The sequence below is a fragment of the Ursus maritimus genome, unplaced genomic scaffold (assembly GCF_017311325.1).
Source record: "Ursus maritimus isolate PB19 unplaced genomic scaffold, ASM1731132v1 scaffold_20, whole genome shotgun sequence".
Lineage (NCBI taxonomy): Eukaryota > Metazoa > Chordata > Mammalia > Carnivora > Ursidae > Ursus > Ursus maritimus.
In genome coordinates, this window is record NW_024424453.1 from 28,005,728 (window position 1) to 28,026,747 (window position 21,020).

Genomic DNA, 21,020 nt, shown 5'->3' on the forward strand with positions numbered 1-21,020 from the left:
ACATCCATATTATTTTCACTCTTACTAGTATTTGAAATACTGATGGTTAATGATTTTGAGTGCATTTTAGGTGTTTAATTCTTTTTTCTCTTTTTTTCTAGGTCTTGATGCAGAACTTTATTATGTGAGAAATGACCTTATTAGTCACTATGCTCTATCCTTTAACCTGTTAGTACCCAGTGAGACAAATTTCCTGCACTTCACTTGGCATGCAAAGTCCAAGGTAAGAGAGTGGTCAACCAGAGATGCCAAGACAGGACCACTCAGGCCCAGAGGCCGATGCAAGGGCTATATCTGAGGGATGGGCTGCCGTCTGTATAAAAGGGTCTGTGCGTGGTGGGCTTGTAGCAGTGCTGGGTCTTTCAGATTTATGTTTTAAATCTTTAGCTTATTCTCTCTCTCTCTCTCTCTTTTTTTAAGATTTTATTTATTTGTTTGACAGAGAACAAGAGAGAACAAGCAGGGGGAGCAGCAGAGGGAGAGGGAGAAGCAGGCTTCCCTCTGAGCAGGGAGCCTGATGTGGGGCTCAATCCCAGGACTCTGGGATCATGACCTGAGCCGAAGGCAGATGTTTAATCAACTGAGCCACCCAGGTGCCCCTCTTTAGCCTATTCTGTTGTTAGACTTTCTCAAGTCCTTTAAAATGAAGGTAGCCATCATTTATGTGACTAGCTAATGACAGAACACGTACATCCTTTCAGGCTTTTCAAGCAGGGATGTAGATCTAGTTTGGAGAGGGGACAGTTGGATCTGCTAATGACTGCTGTTCCTGTGAACTGGTAGGAGTGGAGGATGGGGAAATTGATGAGATAGGAGTTTTGGACATGTTTGATGGAATGGGTACAGTTCTGCCATTTATGGAGAAATGGTAAAAGTGGAATACAACAGACGCAGGCACCCATGTGTGCTGTGGCTAAGCTTCTTTAATTGTAAGGGACTTCTTGCCTGGCTTACTTGTTGCTAAATTCTTCACATTTTCTCTGACTGACTGGAAGTCCGTGAACATGGTAAGTTTTCTCATAGATCAAAGAGTGGGGGCTGATCTCCTCCAATCAACTTTAATTTCTTTTATTAGCATTATAATAAACTGAATAGGATTTTATTTGGGAAATAAAAATAGTTTTGCTACTGAAATCTCTTCGAGTTTTTTTTTTTTAAGTATTACAAAGTGGTGTCTGTTCTGATATTTGTTGCAAAGTCATTTAAATTTGATGACTTTAATATAGATCTTTTTATCTACTTAGAAAACAGTAATGAGTATTAGGAAGGTTCAAGTATTAATAGAATTATTTTTAAAACTATTGAGACTTTGTGGATCTACACCCCAAAGTAATCATTGTTTATAGTTTGATATACTTCAAACTCATTTTTTAAAAATCTTTTTAAACAAAAAGGATATTTTATCATACCTCTATTGTACAATATTTTCCCCCTTGATACTGTATTTTGGCATCTTTCCATTTCTCTATTTATAGATTTAACTCATTCTCCTTAATGGCTTTATAGCATGATATTGTATGGATATATGATATATGATTATTTCTTAAGTGCCTCATTTACGCATGGATTTTTGATAGCATTTCAAACAATGCTTCCTTTCACTGTTAGAGATAGTTTCCTTCACTTCATCTGCCAGGCAAAATCTATGGTACAGGGATAGTAAAAACAATTGGCAGTTCATCTTTTCTTGCTGTTTCTACTTTGTTATTGATGACTGTGGAAACAAAAAATATGTGTGTGAATGTGTACTTGGGTGTATGTATGTGTGTGTATGTATATATAGGTATATGTGTATACATATACATACATTGAGAAATTTTTGTGCACTTGTATTATTTTTGGGTAGTAAGTTATCACTGAGTAGTGAAATGCCAGGGTCAGAGTGTGCATGTTTAAAATTTTGGTTGACATTGCCAAATTATTTCTCCCTTCCCTCTCCCAAGATGGTACCAATGAACCAGCATTCCTTACCAAGTGAATAGGGGTGCTTATTTCTTTAATTCACTTATTAACAGTAAATATTTTAAGCATAGTTGTTTGCTAATCAGATGAGTAAAAAGGATTATATAACCATCCATATATTCATATTATTATTGCAGTTGACCCTTGAATAACGTGGGGGTTATGGGGTACTGATGTCCCCCCGTAGTCGAAAATCCATGTATAACTTTTGACTCCCCCCCAAACTTAATTACTAATGGTCAATTAATGCATATTTTATATGTTATATATATTATATACTGTAATTCTTACGATAAAGTAAGCTAGATAAAAAAAATGTTAAGAAAATCATAAGTGAAAATCCATTTGTGATATTGTACTATAAAACAAAAATCCATGTAATTAGACCTGTGCAGTTCAAACCGGTATTATTCAAGGATCAGCTATATATATATTCAAGCATACGTCACAGAAACATTATACACATTATACACACATATACATACGGGCATTAAAATACAGCTGCAGTAATGCAATTCGAATTGACTTAGCTTCGATTCTGGGTAAAACATATGTGCCTTGTCGTCTGGAGCACCTCAACTATCCAACATTGTTGCCTTGGGGTTTCCAAATATGGGCCTGCTTTTTTAGTGGTGGATTGATCTCTTTAGGGTAAAAACTGCAAAAACAGAGGTCAAGAGAGAAAATTCACGTGAAACAATTAAGAACATTTAGTAAATGGTAACCTGGCTATACTGAAGTGTCAGAAGGTACAGATAATTCAGAAAAGGTTCACATGAGACATTTTTTTTTTTTTAAGATTTTATTTATTTCTTTGACAGAGAGAGAGACAGCCAGCGAGAGAGGGAACACAAGCAGGGGGAGTGGGAGAGGAAGAAGCAGGCTCCCAGCAGAGGAGCCTGATGTGGGGCTCGATCCCATAACGCTGGGATCACCCCCTGAGCAGAAGGCAGACGCTTAATGACTGCGCCACCCAGGCGCCCCCACATGAGACATTTTAATCTGAGATACGTCAGTTTCTATGAGTAGGCACCTGAACTCTTTTAAGGAAATTGCGCTAACACATTTTCCAGTATTCTTACATAACATTGTGTGACTGTATTATTTAGGGGTGGGGATAACTTTTAATTTTGATATAATTTCCAACATAAAAATTACAAGAATAGTACAAAGAATTCTCCTATATCGTTTATCCAGATTCACTGATTGTTACTGGTTTGCTTCATTTGCTTACTCTGTCATTCATTCTTTCTCCCCACTCTCATGCACACACACTTTTTTTCTTGAACTGTATGAAAGTGAATTGCAAGCATCCTGTCCATTTAGCCTTAAATACATCAATGTATATTTCCTAAGAATAAGGGCATCCTTTATATAACCAGAATACAGTGATCAAATCAGGAAACTTAACATTGATACAATAATATTATCTAATGTACAGTATTCACATTTCATCAGTTATCCTGATGATCTTCTTTATATATAGTTCTTTTTTTATCTGATTCAGGATCATGCATGCAATTGGTTGATGTACCTTTAGTCGTCTATTAATCTGGAACATTTCTTTGGCCTTTCTCTGTGTGTCTTTACTTTGACATTTTTGAAACACACAGACCAGTTATTTTGTAGAATGTCCCTCAATTTGAGTTGCCTGAGGTTTCCTCATTATTAGATTCAGGAATGTTTCTTTGCTAGTAACACCACAAAAATGCTGTCCTTCACAGTGCACATGATGTCAACTTGTCCTATTACTAGTGATCTCTGATCACTCAGTTCAGTAGATTTCTGCACTGTAAAGTTTTTTCCTTTATAATGAATAAGTAATCGTGGGGAGATTTTATGAAATTATATTTAAAACATTCCATTCCTTATGCTTTTAACTGCTAGTTTCTGCATCTGTGTTTAGAATTAGTTTTCACTTTTTAGCCAGTGCTGTCGAAGAGATTAATATGTTTCCTGTCACTGGAAGAGGTCAGATCCACATTTGGTAAATATTTGGTGGGAGTGTTGTAGAGGGAATGGGAATTTAAGCATTTGTGGAGGAGCTGGTCTTGAATTTTATGTTGCCTTGCTACTCTGAGATCCTGTGTTTCTGTGAACATCTTTCAGGCAGAGAAGCTTCTTATATTCTCCAAAAAATTGATACTTAATCCTTTGTTACTTTTCCTACTTTTAATGTTGATGAATATAAAAACAAATAATACATATATTTTGCAGTAGTGAAAAATCTAATGAAATAGAGAATCTACTATTCTACTGACCTTGAATAGGGTGTGATTATTTCTGGGCCCACTTAGGAAAAAATAATGATGTATCATGAGAATGGTTCCTGGGCAAGTATATGGGTAGTGACTTGTGAATAAAAAGTCAGTGTGGCATGTGGCAGTTAGAATTAAACCTTCTCTTAATCATTCCTTTTTAAAAATACACGTACATTGGATGTTTTTATTTGGAGTGAGTTTCAGGGATCTGATATTGCCGATAGTGGATGTCTGAGGAATTTTAGGAGCCTGTCACAAGAGGAAGTTGAAGTGGAGGAGAGTAGAGAGGGGAGAGGGTTAAGATAAATATACATAGTTGAAAGGATTTAGATGAATATATATATTTGTACTGGCCTGGGCACAGGTTGGGTCAGGAGGCACCCTGGTGTAGCTATGTGGTCCTTCTAAATTCTTCATGAATAATTTCTAAACTTCTTCTGTGGCGGGTTTTAAATACCATCATTAGTGCACATTTGAGCTACTATTGATGGTATGATATTCCTGGGAAGACAGAGAGAAGTTCCCTGACTTGTTGGAGGGCGTCACCCCCTGTTTACACATCTAGCCAGAACCCTAGAAGGGGCCCTATACTACTTCTCCTACACCTACCAAGTCCAGTTGATTGTCTCTCATAATTATACCTTAAATTCATCTCCTACCTCTTTCTGGACCTGATGCCCATCTGTAGTTTGGATCTTCATTGTTTCTTAACAAGAGATGGAAATAGTTCTCTAACTGGTCTCCTTGCCTCTGGACTGACTTCTTGCTGTACTGCTGCTGCACTCGCCTACCCTCTGCCCCCCAAAACTACTCTAGGGCTCTCAGTTGCCACCAGAATAAAGTTCTGATTTCTTAGGAAGCCTTCGTGATCTTGTTTCTGCCTTTCTTTCCTACTTCCTCCTCAGCTAGTTGTTTTTTGAATGCCCTGGACTCTGTTACATTGCTGTTGTTTGCACTGCTAGAAATGCCCTTTCCCCATTCTTTACCTCATGAACTCCTGTTCATCTCATAAAAACTCAGACCTGGTGTCACCTCTCGTTTGGCTGTGTCTGGTGCTCCTTTCTGCACCCACAGCCCTTCTCTTTCCTCCCTCATAGTGCTTGTCATACTCTAAGAATATTGTAATGATTGATCTTCTTTTCTATCTCCCTCATAGATGTAAAGCACTTCAAAGGGAGGGACTCCTTTTTATCTCTGTGTTCCTCGTGCCTGGTATATAGCACCTGGGGCTTAGTTACAGGTGCTCTTTTACGGACCACAGAAGAGATGCACAGATAGAGGCCACAGGGCACAGCTCAACAAACAGGGATCTTCTGAGTGCTTAGAGCTTTTTAAAGTTGGAATGTATTAGGAATGGTGAACTTCCTGTTTCTAGAAGTGTGAAACATAGGCTGGATACACTTGACACCAGTTGTCCACCTGAGATTTGTCAGGTATTTCACTGTGAGTAAAGTTATAAATTTGGAGACATGAATGGAATTCATAGATTGAATATATAGCTAAACTAATTTCACAAGTTCATCTGCGACAGGATTTAGAATTTAGGGGAAAGTAATCATCTTCTATCTTAAAATATTTTATAATAAAAATCTAAGGAGTATGTTTGTGTTAATCCAGTTTTAGGCTTTGGCCACCATTGCAACCCCTAATTCCAGCTTTAGGTCATAATCTTTTTGGTAATGTTAGCACAGTTGAGTAATTGAACTTTGTTTATTTTAAAAATTCATCTTTTGAGTAATAATGTATGCATATGATATAAAATTCAAAAGACATAAGGAGTATACAGTGAAAAATAAATCCCCATCCCCAACCAATCTATACCAAGTTGCCCTTCCATTGGCAGCCTCTGTTACCTGATTCCTGTCTCCCATTCTAAAGATAGTCTGTACACAGATAAGCAGGTGTGTGTGTGTGTGTATTTTAACAAGTAACATACTGCATACTTTCTGCAGTTTGCAAAGCACTGAGCAACGTATCCTGGTAAATTTTCTCTGTCACTACATATAGAGTGGAATGTTTTTTCTTTCAAATCACCGAAAAATACATTATATGGTTACAGTTTGGTTTATTGATCAGTTACTATGAGAAAAAAAATAAGACCCAGATTTGGGAAGGGTCTTGCTTAAGGTAGTAGAAGCAGAAGACATGGGAGGTAGAGGTGACTTGAAATGGGAAGGTCACACAAGGGGGCAAGAGAGATGTGGCTTCTTCACTTGAGAAGACACAGAGGGTTTTTCATCTGATCATGTTGGCTCTGGGATGCAATCATGAACTTTCTGGAGGAAGGCCACAGATCCTATGGTCTAACACTTAATCAGAAATTCTCAGTTCTTGCTTTTTAAGGTGTGCCAGGAGGTAAAATATTTCTTCCAAGGCTCTCCAGGCTCTCCTTGATACATCTCTTCACACTGTAGATATTTTAACATTAGTTTTCACACATCAAAGCTTTTTGCTAATAGTGTTGTTTTTCAGTGTTTACTTGGTTGTTTTGTCTTCCCAAACAGACTATGGTCTTCTCAGAGGCTGAAGCTGTATCTTATTCTTGACATCTGTGTCACATAGCCTTAGTGGGTGGTTGTTAAATACCATTGGTTAATTGCATTTGCAGGTGGGATGAGAACTCTGGTATTTCTTCTCTTTCACAAGACCAAGTGGTCAAAAAAAGCAAAGACTACTAGGTGGTTTTAACAAATAATTAGTTTTCTTCTATATTCCAGAACATTCTCTAATATCTGGGAAAAAAGCATGCCACTGCATCTGTTAAATGTCAGTAGATATTTTAGGTAGCTGGAAGGCAAAAATATACCAAAATATAGCAGAACATTCCCCCAACTCACATCCACTCTGTAGCTGTTCTCTGGTTTCAGGAATTCTTCATCCTTGTCAGGAGGGTCTTCAGGGAACTTGTCCAGAGTTCCTACAGCAGCCCCAGGGGCCAGCTGGCAGTATCTCCTACAGAGTGGGATTTCTATGAAAAAGGCAGCACTTCTGGTAAATTCAGAGAAATTAAAAGGCTATATGGCTATAGGCAAATGTATTCACTTTAAATCTGTACTGTGTTCCAGAAGGAAATGGCTTTACTCATCAGCTGCCTATTTGCAATTGCCATTTGTTTCCAAGTAAGGGAAGATTACCCAAAATGTTTATTTTTTAGCTTTTTCAAATATTTACATTTTCTCTAGCTTCTTTTCTGAAATATTTTGGCTCTTTTTTTCTAATAAACAACTGCTGTTCAGATTTCCTTTGTTCCAGTAGATTATGAATCTGTTTCTTCAAAGGATCATGGGCAAGTGATATTCCTCATAGATTGATCCATGGCAAAGTAAAGAAAATAGGACAGTGATAATTGGCAGTTTGTTCTGGACTCCAGAAACTGCAATTTAAAAATTAATATCATAAGGGTTTCGGAGAGAGAAGAGAACTGCCTTGTGAATGTCTGCCATGTTTAGATAGTCCCCCAGAAAGGGAGCCAGCAAAGGGCAGGCTTCTGTGCTTTCATACTCCTTATTCCCCTAGGCTGCTTTTCTAGCCAAAGGGTCAGCCTTCTCAAACCTCCTACCGAGCTCCACTCACTAGCTCATTTCCCTCCCCCTTGCCTCTTTGAGATACTCGAGTGCTAATCTTGTCCCCTGCCCTCTGCATTGGCATTAGGCCCTTTGACCCCGTTTGCCATTCTCTGCTTTCCTAGAAGTTCTGGTCCGTGGTTAGCTGTGCCTCTGCTTACAGTAACTGACACCTGGAATAAAAGAGACAGCAAATGTGGGGATACATACATTTGGCTTTGAATCTGTTAAGTTTGAGAGCTGTAAGATTATTTTATATATATATATATATATACCTAGTAGGATATTGGGCATATGGGAGAGATTGAAGGTATAAGAGAGTGAGAGACCAGTGGATGATACGAGATCCCATTGGTGGTGAAATGGACTAGAACCCAGTATACGAGGAGAAGAGAGTTCATTATTTGGAGAGGAGGATATATGTTTCCTTGGGACTCAACAAAGGTTGAGTTCTCTAACAGATCTCCCTGGTGCTGAAAAGATTGACAGGAGGTTCCTGTGGGCTGGCCAAGGGAGATGAGGACATTGTCTGAAGAGTGAAGAAGTGAGGGTAGCAGGTAGCGAAGTGGTGAGGTCCTGTGGCAATTGGAATGAATAGACTAGGGAGGGAGAGGAGTCTGTGAAGAAGGGCTTGCTGACAGGATTAAGGGCCTACCTTGAGCCTGGAGGTCATCTTTGTGTAGAAGCACCCTTCTCTCCTGGGATGTGATTTCCTATAGCATTGCTGGGCAGCAATGGAGTTAGAGATTGTTGGGGTGCTGGTGCAGCCCTCTGAGGTATGAGGATGCCAAAATGACTGTGTGAGTAACACAGTCGTCTTTGGAACACAAGCTCTGGGAAGGTGAAACCAAGTCATTGGCTGGGCTGGAGAGGAGGGCAATAGCTTAATTGGCTATTGCATTCCAGCTCTGCACACAGCCCTTGGCTTACAAATGTGCTTCATAAATGTTGGCTGAATCAGAGTGGTGGAAACAACTGGTTTTGTAGGAATCTGAAATAGTGGTGGGATCTTTGATTGGGTGGGATTTGTGCATTTGTTTTGGTTTGGAGTAATTCTTTATTTTGTAGCAATACTGAATACTTAATATTGAGGCCACCTATGGCAGGAGACTAAGTGAGCCAAGGGCCAAGGCCTCTGCAAAGTTTTTGTCTGTTGTTGATGTTGATGGTATGAGAAATAGCCATCTTGAGTAGAATTTGTGAGCTTCAGGATATAGGGGATTTTGCACAAGGGAGGAATGTCTAGAAAGGACCTGATGATCCTAAAAGAATGATGACCCTACTGTCTAGGCCCTGAGGGTCAGATATTGTTAAGAACAGAACGATAGGGGAATAGATGACTTCTGAGGAAAGCCAGGTTGCAGGAGAAGGTGGGGAAGACAATTGTGAAAAGCCTAAGAGTGTAAGAGGCTGTTTTGGAATAGTGGGGGTCCCAAGATGGAAGACAGAACAGAAGGGCTGCAGCGGTGTTCTTGGCAGAGCACAGGAGGCTTGTGTCAGAATGTCTGGGGTCAATAGTAAGCTGTGCTTATGGGGAAGTGCAGTGGGGCAGTAGGGTAGCTACTCTGGAATGACTGCTGATGCCACTGGGGTCTGCATTTATTGGGAGGACCTGTGCCAGACTGACGGGCGTGATGTATTAATTATCCAATTTGATCCTCATAATGTGTCGTAGTACCCTCATTTTACAAAAACTGAAATTCAGAGAAGTTAATAATTTACGTAAGGGTCACACAGTCTCATGGTTCCAGTGCAATTCTTGCTTAATTTCTTTTGTGTACTTGGCCTTCATGTATTGTCCTGTTCAAAGATAGCATGGATACAGGGATATAGCCAATGCATTCTCTTAGTGAGTGAGTATTGCTGGAAAGCCTGCTCCTTGGCCCAAACTCAGCCAGGGTGTAGCTGGCTCTCTAGCGCCCCCTGGTGGCAGTGACAGTATTGTGGCGTGCTAAGGTAAGCGTGAAGACTGACTAGCTCAGGGTACCAGGAAGTCAGTGATAATGCAGCAGCAAGAACATTTTCTTTGTTGTGAACATGGCACTTACCAAATACAGCCTTTAACAATTGTTTGTATATGTATCTTAACTGCAAAGTAATAGCATGATATTTGTATACCCCTACAGTGTTCAGGGACATTCAATTATGAAAGTGTGAAAAGAGACCCATTCATGGGGGGGAGTTAAATTCATTGGCATGAACGCTTCTTATCCATGGATAGGCACCCTTTGCGCTGGCCAGTGCCTTTCCGTATAAGCTAGGATGATACTCTTTTCCTGTTTCTTTTCATCTTTATTATGTCCCATTCCATTTGCTTTTTTCATTAGCATATAGACACGTTTTAGTACCTCCCATTAAAGAAAGAAAAGCCTCAAAATCTGTCCTCACCTCCCCCCCCCCAACCTGGTTCCATTTTTCCTAGTTAAGTTTCTTAAAGAATGGTATCGTAAACCTCTTTCTTATGACTCTTTCTTTCCCCAACCCATTGCTCCTTGGCTTCTGCCAGTTCTAGCTCTTCACCAAAACTACCCTTGTGACCACTGAATGGGAGAGGGGTACCATTCTTATCAAGACGCCAATGGGCTGTACAAAAAATAATGTGAAATATAAGACCTCATTGAAGGTCTTAAAGTTGGCAGCTGTTCCGAATTTCAGCTGTTGTTTTGCAGTTTGAGCTGTTTTTTCCATGACCATCAGTCTAGCAATAGGGCTGTATTTGTTGTTGCTAGTAGGTTATATTTTTTCCTAAAGATTTTATTTATTTATTTGACAGAGAGAGAGGGGGAGAGAGAGAGCGCACAAGCAGGAGTAGCTGTAGGCAGAGGGAGAGGCAGAGGGAGAAGCAGGTTCTCCACTGAGCAGGGAGCCCGATGCAGGACTCAATCCCAGGACTCCAGGATCATGACCTGAGCCGAAGGCAGACGCTTAACCAATTGAGCCACCCAGGCGCCCCAGATGCTGGTTGGTTATGTTAAGCCACCTATGTAGGCCAGGCATTGATAGTTAATATTGGTGTTCCAGTGATATCTTCGTAATCACCTCTTTTCCTTTCTGGATTCTGAATTAATTGAGAAATAGATTCAGAGATTAGATGGGTATCCAAACATAACCTCTATGGTGAAAGCTGAGATATTCTATGAGAAACTTGTGCTTTGTAATCTGCTTGTGGAATGAGTGGATCTGCAGAGTAGACTTTCACCACCAGCCACATGGAAGCCCTCAGGGCCTGGCATTTATCAATCAGCGAAGACATTGCTAAATAGTTAGTGATCTGTAAATTACACATCTCAACAGCTTGGCTCGTCATATCTGTCTCTCCAGGACCTCTGTCAGTGGCTGTGTAGTCCTCAGCAAGATTTCTGAATCCTAGAATGCAGCTTTTACAGGAGAGTGGTAGTACTGTTCTGGACATGATATATAGGGTGGCTTACTGGGCTGAGTTTTCATCTAATTGAAAATTCCTAGGACTGTTTGTGACGATTAGGATTTTGTTATAGCTAGATTATTTGTACATATGAAAGACTCATGCATTTGCTAGTTCATGAGCTAATCAGTGAAGTCAGACTGTTAGTGTCCTTTCCATTATCACAGATTCAGTTTATTCATTTCTACATTTTACAGGTTGAATATAAGCTGGGATTCCAAGTAGATAATTTTGTGGCTATGGACATGCCCCAGGTCAACATTTCTGCTCAGGGGGAAGTTCCACGCACTTTATCAGGTGAGTCTGAAAGAGTTAACAGACTGTGTTCAATTGCATCCTTCATATCTCAAAAATAACAGTTTAATAATTGATAGGTAGTGTATCTTACTTGATAGGCTTTTAGACTTAAGATGTATAAGTACTTTGAAAAGTAATATTTGAAAATCCTGATTATTTGCACTGTGTTTTAAACCATTCCCTCTTTTCCATCCGTTCCAGAACTGTCTATGCTCACTTCTTCCTTGTCTCCTTTTCTGCATTGCTGGCTTTGGCCTCCACATGGGTCTCTGTGTCTGGTCTTGTTCCTCTTCGACTAATTCCCACACCATGGCCTGGATCATCACTGAACACTCGTATCCGACCAGATGACATCAGGCCCATCAGGGCCCCTACCCTTGTCAACTGAGCACACTGTAGACTCTCCCACCAGTGTGCTGTGCGTTTATCCTCTGCCCCTGCCCCCCTGTCTGCCCTGTCTCTGCATTTGCCCCAGCATTCCTGCGGCACCATACTACACGCAGTTTTGACATCCTTGCCTTTGCATGTGCCGGTCTGTGTATTTGGAACCACCTTTTCCTCTTCTCTGCTTATTAAACTCTTACTCATACTAAATATTCTTCAAGACTCAAAATCTGCACTGCCCTTTTCCTGCTTCCTTCTCTCCCTCCGGTTCTTATTAACTCTTTCTTCTGTTCTTCCTACCCTGTCGGATCTTGTAATTTGCCTATTTTTGAACTGATCACATTATCTTGTAATTCTTTGTGCTTGTCTCTCCTTGCTGGCCTATGGCTACCGTGAGGGCAGGAGCTGTCTTTTTCAGCTGTCTGCCCTTGGTGCCTAGCGCTGCATCTGCACAGAATAGTCACGTAGTACGTGGCTGACTAAATGATTTAAGTGTCATATATACCCCAGTTTAACTACTGTTGAGCCAACCTTTTGAGAAAGGCTCCTGAAGATTTGAGATTTTAAGAAATGCAAAGCAAACCTCTTTAAACTTGGAAGTGTAAGCCATGTACTTTCCACAGTATAGCCGTATCATGGACCTTATCCGTTGTTATCAGTGACACACATTAAGCTTTAGGAAAGTGTAGGGAGACTTGCTCATATTTATGGATCAGTTTCTGTTTAGATGATTAAAGCCAGTTTCTGTTTAGAAAGGTTTTTTAAAAAAATTCGTAGTTGATTAATTTATCAGGTTTATCAGTTTACAGGTTTATATTTAATCTCTTCATTAAGAGCAATACGCCATTGCACTTTGGTGGTAAATTGTCTTTCTTTTTTATCAAGTAATTGTTTCTGTTGCTGATGTGACTGGTAAGGTAGCAGGGTTTGCCTTATTTTGTAGATTTATTAGAATAAGGACTTATGAAACAAAGTGATCTGTTAAAAATCATGACCAAAGTTGAAAATAGTGATCTCTTCCTTTATGTCTTGGCTTGTTCTTTAATGCTAACTTTTATATCTATAACGAATGAAGAAATAATGTCTGAAGCTGTGTAGTCTGAAGGTTAAGTTCTCTGAGAATTTCTGTTTAGTATTATGTAAATGTGTTATTTTTAGTTTTATGCAACAAAAATAAAGAATTCTAAAATACTAGGTATGATGTTGATTTTTAGAAAAGTGAAATATCTTCTTTTTTGCTTTTTAAACAGTGTTTCGGGTCGAGCTTTCCTGTACTGGCAAAGTAGATTCTGAGGTTATGATACTAATGCAGCTCAACTTGACAGTAAATTCTTCAAAAAACTTTACAGTCTTAAACTTCAAACGAAGGAAAATGTGCTACAAAAGTAAGGAATTTATTTACCAAAGCGTGTGTTTTATATAGATGTGATAAGGTCAAAAATACATTTTGTTGTCTCTTTACAGATTTGTGACCAAATCTTGATGTTAGTTGCAAGTGAAAAAAGAAAGAGCACTGACAGATGAAATTCTGAGATAATCACCAGGTAGCTTATTGCCAGGAATCTCCCTCGGGCCCTGCGTTCTCAAAAATCTTTTATCAGGATTGCTAATTTTCCAGTAGGGATGTGAAATAGTACTCAAGTGGCTGGTCACATAATTGTGATAGGGGCCCCTGAGTTACTGAGTGTTCACTGTGTTTTCCTTATAGAGGTGCTGTTGCGCAGAAGCATTGCCTGGGGTCAGAAGGACTGGGCCTGAGATGGTTAAGTTTTAGTTTTTTCATTTGTAAACTGGGCGTAATAACCTGTTTCATAAGTTATTCTTTTTTATTTCTTTTAGATTAATTGAATCAAACCTAAATCTTAGAATACCATATGTGGGTACTTAACAGATGTTAGTAGCTTCAGTTTTGAATAATCGGTTACTCAAGAAATAACAGTGGCTATGAGAATTCCCAGCACATAGGCTGTAGATGAAAGAATTTTAGAGTTTCTCCTTAAAGGTCATCTAGTCCAGCCCAATTACTTTAAGTTGCACAGAGGTAAGGTGACCTAAATTTGCACGATCACTTAGGTTACTATCTAAGGGAAAGTAAAACCCTCTAAACTTATTGAGTGCCTACTGTGTGACAGGTGCTTTACTTCCATGGAACCTAGTTAATCGTTACAATGACCCTAGGCAGTGGTTCTCTCATTACCTCCATTTTCTCAGGAGGAAGCTGAGGCTCAGAGCATCTGACCAACTTGCCAAGGTCAGACAGCTAAGTGGTGCAGCTGGATGCAGACTCGAGCTCTTAGCTCCATTATTAAACTCTCTCTTAACACATTTCCTAATTGAAGTTAGCGCTGAGTGTTATGAAAGTACCTAAGGCCAGCAAGTGAGTTACAATGGCTGATGTCCAGATACATGCCAATAAAAAAGCTCTCCTGCACTGGAATGGGCATTTTTTAAATGGAAAGTTAGCAGGCACCTTTTAGCTTCAGTGTTTTGAGACATTTTTCAGTTCTAATATATCCAGTTATGTACCTACTTTCATGTAATTTTAAAGCCAAGGTGGACTTTAGAGTCTCTCTAGTTCAGTCTAGTCATTATATAATTGATATGAGGAGACGGGGCCCTAGAGCGACTGCTTGAGCTCGTACAGCCAGTCAGTGAGGAGTATAGAAGGCCTGGTTCCTGAGCCCTAGGGAGGGGGGGTATGACTGTACCATGGTGCTTCGCCTAATGTCAAAGGCAGGATGATGGCCAAATGTGATGTGATCTGTGGAGCCCACCACTTAGTAGCCACGAGGTGAAGGATCAGCCGACATTCAGAATGCTCCCATACTTTCTCCATTTTCTTTAATGTGGTACATGAAAATTAACATTAAAATACAGTTGGTGTAATTTTCTGCTCTGTTTTAGACTTAAGTTTAATATAGTCACCTCCTTTTCATTTGGTCATCATACTCTGGCCACCCCACTTATCCAGTTTATGACTCCTATTTAATATGTGATCCTAAGGGTTTTCTACCCTACTACATTTAAAAAATTGCAACAGAAAATATATCTGTACTATATTGAATGCTAATGGGTATTACTGGCAAGAAAATGTTCCTTTTTTATGTGAGGGTGGGGACTGCTTGATCAGGTAAGTTTCATTACTTAAGAACTCCTCAGAGCCTTTATACTTTGCTAATGTGAATTATGCACCTCCACAGAGGTTAAAATATGTTTTCCCCCAAACGTCTTAACCGTAGAAACCCTTTCTCATTGAGCATCCATAAGTAGTACCCATAGACTGGGGATTGGTGATTATAGTGATGATCATCAGAATAGTTAATGTAGCATTTATTATCTTGCAATAAATCCCTCGTTGCTTAATTCAGGCAGTGTTCTAATAGAACACAAAACTGTGTTAGAGAAAAACTCAAAAAACGTAATTAAAGTATTTAAGGATTTTCATGGAAAAGGAAGAATTTCTAAAGCGTCTTTTATCTTTTTTTTTAAATTCAGAACTTGAAGAAGTAAAAACTTCAGCCTTGGACAAAAACACTAGCAGAACTATTTGTAAGTGTTACTGTATGACCTTTCTCCATCACGAGGGAAGAGAAATGGCTGACTGCAGATGCGCATGATTGTGTGAAGCTCAGAGGCTTTATAGAGTCCAGTTTGTCAAAAGATACATGAGGCCTTGCTGTTTATTTCACTGATGTTTTGTAGATTGGTATATAGTCAGGTAAAATGATTAGAATACTGACATTTTTGTGAAGCAAAATTCATACGTATTTTATAGCAGATGATCTATAAGCAAGAATTTTTATCACATCATTTCGAATGGTTATAATTAAAGTATGAACATAAAAACATGGGTAAGATCCTCATCTCAATAGCAGAAGGTTAGAACATCTGACTTGCGACCTGGACCGGTTAACCCTCAGCAAATTGCACCCAGGTGAAAATGCAAGCTTAAGGATACTTAAAGATGCTTATTTAAACCTAGAGAGCAAAAACTCAAAGTAGATCTTTATTTTTTGGTAATGGTTGTGTTTAGGTGGTATAACTTTTAGACGTCTTTTTTCCTTTTCTGAAGTGGACACATCATTAAGTCTTACACTTCCTGAGATAGTTTTAATAGCACTATCTTAAAAGGATACTAGATTCTGTTCATAGAAGTAAGCTGAAAAAAAGATTTGTGGTGGGGAGGAATTTCAAATATGCAGAAGTTGAGAGAATGCTCTGATGAACCTGCATGTGACCATTACCCTACTTTCAGTAATGATGGATGTTTTGCCAGGGTTGTTCCATTGATTTTCTCCTCCTTTTCTGGATGGGTAAGTGGGTGGGGGAGGAGTAGAATATTTTAAAGCACAATTCAGGCATCATATCATTTCATCCATAAATATTCCAGTATGGATTTCTTTTAAAAAAGGTAATTAAAGGCCGCCTGGGTGGCTCAGCCGGTTAAGCATCTGCCTTCAGCTCAGGTCCTGATCTCAGAGTCCTGGGATGGAATCCCGCATCGGGCTCCCTGCTCAGCAGGGAATCTGCTTCTCCCTCTGCCCCTCCCCCTGCTTGTGTGCTCTCTCTCTCAAGTAAATAAATAAAATCTTTTTTTTTAAGGTAATTAAAAAAAATAACCCACAATCCCCAATGCCTATTTACTTGTATTTGATTTATCACATTTAACAAAATTAACAAAATTAATAATAATTCCTTAATAAATTCCAATAGCGGACAATCACCTGATTGTCTCAAAAATATCTTTTTATCGTGTTGCCTCCACATCAGGATCCAAATGAAGTCCACACACTTATTTTGTTGACACATATTTTATATTAATCAGAAATCACCCACCCCCTCCTTATATTACTTTTCTGTTGATGAAATTGAGTAATTTATCCCATCGAATTTCTTGTGTCTGATCTTCGTGGTGCAGATATTTTTGTTTCTCCTATAAACTGGTAATTAGATTGTACTTGATTAGATTTAGGACCAGTTCTTGGCAAATAGAGTTCATGGATGGTAGTATGTGCTTCCTATTTTATCTTTTTCTTACCTCAGGAGGCAAAGAGTATCTAGGTATCCCAAAGTAGACTTTTTTTTTTAAGAGATTTTATTTTATTTATTTTAGAGGGAGAGAGAGTCTTAAGCAGACTCTGCACTGAGCGCAGAGCCTGACACAGGGCTCGAACTCACAACCCTGAGATCATGACCTGAGCCAAAACCAAGAGTCGAACACTTAACTGACTGAGCCACTGGCAGGTGCCCTGCAAAGTAGGCCGTTTTTTGAGGGTAAAATAATACACGTTAACTACTCTTTTAGAATATTTCATTTGGATTTATCTCTAAGAAGAAAGAAAAACTATTTAAAAAAAAAATCACTGCTCCCCAAATTTACTTTGAAAGTTCTGGTGACTTTACCCATTTCTTTTATGCTAGTAGGATGTTATTTCACACAGAGAGACTAGAATATTGCATATTCTTGGTCTCTGGCTGTCTTTGCTTCAATATCTCTCTCCTTCCCTCCCTTTCTGTCCATTCAGCATCTCTTGAGAGTCAGTGATGTGCCAGGTGGTACAATTAAAGCAGAGGATTAAACTGAGCAAAACAGACCCTGCTCTTAAGGGCTTATACTGTAGTGGATGAGATGGACAAGGCACTAACGCAATCATAATAACATAGTGTGGCAAGCTGTGATAAGGCAAGTGCGAGGTGCTTTGGGAACCCTGCGGAGGGGCATATAATCTCCGAGGGAGTGAGGGACAGCTTCCTGAGGAAAGGTGGCATCTCGTCTGAGACTTGAAGGGTTGACCAGGTGGTGGCAGGTGAAATGTCAAAATGAGGGAATGGGAGCCGTACATACACAAGCCTGGAATTTGGAGGTAAACAAGCAGCATACATTCGGGGGGGGGTGGTATCTGCCCAGCAGTATCCTCTTCTCTACCCCGTGTGTGCTTGGATAGGTACTGCCCGCACCAGCCTTTGGGACCTCCCTTTTCTGCCTCTCCCAAGATTGAACAATCCGTGGCATCCTTGAGGAAAGTCAGGCCTTCATTTAGGCTGTGTAAAGTGTAGCTGCCCTAGAAGCTGTTTGGTCTCTTTGCTTTAATCTATTCTGATTTATTGTTTGTTGATTTAGTTTAAATTTTAGAAAGCAGTGTTACACGTTTTTGAAAGCTATAGCTTTTATCTTTTGTCCTTACCTATCCCCAGAACTCCACATTTGTATTTCTGTCAACTTTGACCTCTCCGTGTAGATGTGTACTGGGTACTCAACAAAACTCTTGATTATCTCTCTTTCTTCCCCCAACCTGCCTTTTCCCCCCAATCTTTGTAAAGGTACCATTATCCACCTAATTCTTTAAGCCAAAGTTTTGATTCCTCTTTTTCTTTTTAACCCCAATATCATTCATTAGCAGGGTCTGTTGACTGTGCTTTCAGTCTATTAATTTATCTTCAGTAACACTCTTGCCCACACCACTACTGTCTCTTTTTTGGACTACCGTAGTAACTTTCTAACTCGTTCCCTGCCCTTGTTCTTGCTCATTCCGCAAACCATTCTTTACACAGTGTGCAGTTAGCTTGGTTTTTTTCTTTTTCTTTTTTTTTTTTTTAAGATTTTATTTATTTATTTGACAGAGAGAGACAGGCAGCGAGAGAGGGAACACAAGCAGGGGGAGTGGGAGAGGAAGAAACAGGCTCATAGCGGAGGAGCCTGATGCGGGGCTCGATCCCAGAACGCCGGGATCACGCCCTGAGCCGAAGGCAGTTGCTTAATGACTGAGCCACCCAGGTGCCCCAGCTTGGTTTTTTTTTTTTTCAAGTCTCATTGTGTGTATCATTCCTTCGCTTAATAACGATTTCCTGTCTTATGTAGGGTAAAACCCAGATTCCTTAGGTTTTATTCAATAGAATTATGATGTGAGTACTCATCATCAAAACTTACTTGATGCCTTGGTTACACCAGTTCTGCTTCTATTTCTCTGTCCTCTCCTGTGCTGGATCAGATCACATGTATCTCTGTCTCTCTGCATCTCTTCCTCAGTTTGTGTGTGTGTGTGTGTCTGTCTGTCTTTGAGTTATTTCCCCCATTGCCAAAGTTTGCTTTCTCTTTCCCTCTCTGTTTTGAATAATACAAAGTTGAACACTATTTCATGAGTGGGGTCTTACTATCCTGCCCTTATCTTTGAAAATAAATAAGCAAAATCATCTGTTACTCTTATAAGAGAAAAAGACCAAAATTTTATTGTTTTTTTAAAATGTGTGGGTCACTCTGTTGTATATTCCTTCTGTGAGTCAGTGGTTGGCAAAAAGATGTCTGATCTTTCCACTCTAGATGTCACCGTTGAAGAGATATGAAGGGTATATAGATCTGTGCTGTCCATTATGGTGACTGCTAGTCACATGTGACTTTTTAACTTTAAAGTAACTAAAATGAAATAAAATTAAAACTTCAGTTCCTCAGTAGTACTGGCTACATTTCAAGGGCTTCGTAGCCACCGGTGACCAGTGGCTGTTGTATTGGATAGCATTTCCATCACTGCAGAGAGTTCTGTTGGACAGCGCTGCCAATCATACATGTAAAACTTGGGACTTTTGTACTCATTAATGAAAAGCTTTGTTTAAAACCCTTTTTAAAAACTCCTTCAACAACACTAAAAAAGTTTTAAAAATTGTGAGAACTTATATCAACACACCACCGGTAACTGATCTTACCAAGGAGTGGGCACATGAAATGAAAATTTTTTTTTTTTTTTTACAAAGAACAGGATACTCATTGTTTATATTGGGTCATAGAGCAATTGATAATATTTGTTTAAAACGCTTAATGTGCTTTTCGTTTTTATTTCAGATGATCCTGTACACGCAGCTCCAACTACTTCTACACGTGTGTTTTATATCAGCGTGGGGGTTTGCTGTGCAGTAATATTTCTTGTAGCAATAATATTAGCTGTTTTGCACCTTCATAGTATGAAAAGAATTGAACTGGATGACAGGTATTCTACCTATTTTGGGAAAGGAAAAAATTAAAGCGGGTATTTGCATTTACATAGGAGCCCACACACGCGCATGCATTTGTGGTGCACAGGGGAAGGAGGGCGGATGATCAGGTCTTGCCAGAAGAAATACTGCTGTCTTTGTGATTCCTGTCATTGTGTTTTTCTGAGACTATTTAAAAAACTTTTTTTGAAGACAGAAATTATAGTTTATTAGTTGCTGGGTAAGAAGTGAGGATCACATTTTTGTTCCCATCCCTTTAACGTGACTCTATTCCAGACTCCTAGTACTTTTTTAAGATAGCCCTGTTTCTTCCTCCCAGTTCATCCTTCTAACGTTATGCATCCATCCAGTAAATGTTTATGGAGAACCTGCTGTGATTTAAACCGTTGGTTCTCACCCTGGTTGCACTTGATAGTCGTGGGTGAGCTTTTAAAACAAAGGTCCCACCTTCCAGAGATTCTGATGTATTTGGTCTGAGGTGGTGTTGGGGCACCAGTATTTTTCCTAAAGCTTCCTGGATGGTTCTAATGTGTACCCTTGGAGATACGCTGGGTTAAATAATGTTAAGTGCTGGGAATATAAAAAAAATTGATGATGATATACCTTATAGCTTCAAGTATTCCTCTTTGACATTAATCTATAATTATAAGTTTATAAATTTGATGATTATGATTTGTGTAGTACAGTGTGAGAATAGAAAAGGTGCTTGTCCCAGCCTGGGTGGATCAGAGATGACAGAGAAGACTTTATAGCCAGGATAGGGTGAGAGGTAAAGATGGAATGACAGCTTTATTTTCCCAGTGCATAATTCTTATTTTCCTCCTCATGATTCCCATTTGGTGATTGAAAGATTTCCAGCTTCATGACTTGGCTTTCAAAGCCCTCCTTTATGTGGAGAGGTAATTCCCATACTCGTTGAACTTTCCTTTCTTTCTTACTGTACCCCTACTTATGCTGTAGTCATATGATTATGTGTTCCACACTTTGGCCCTATATTTTGCCCTTTAGGACTTTAGTTCGTGTGTTCCTTTTGCCCACAGGGGTCCCTGCATTTTCCACCAGTCCACACCTGTTCCTTCTTCAGCTTTCAACTCCCCATTGCCATTTCTTTCATGAAGTCTTTTCTAAGCCTCCCAACTGCCCTTT

The 21,020-nt window shown here is 39.5% G+C and overlaps 1 protein-coding gene across 2 annotated transcripts in view; it reads left to right on the forward strand.

Annotated features, from left to right (window-relative positions):
• The window catches only part of RYK (receptor like tyrosine kinase), an 88,605-nt gene that overhangs the window by 31,139 nt on the left and 36,446 nt on the right, over positions 1–21,020 (forward strand). For both annotated transcript variants that reach the window (XM_040636797.1, XM_040636798.1), the window contains exons 2-6: positions 102–223; positions 11,408–11,507; positions 13,142–13,276; positions 15,387–15,440; positions 19,726–19,870. In XM_040636797.1, coding sequence (XP_040492731.1) covers positions 102–223; positions 11,408–11,507; positions 13,142–13,276; positions 15,387–15,440; positions 19,726–19,870 — 556 coding nt within the window. The remainder of the gene's footprint in view (positions 1–101; positions 224–11,407; positions 11,508–13,141; positions 13,277–15,386; positions 15,441–19,725; positions 19,871–21,020) is intronic.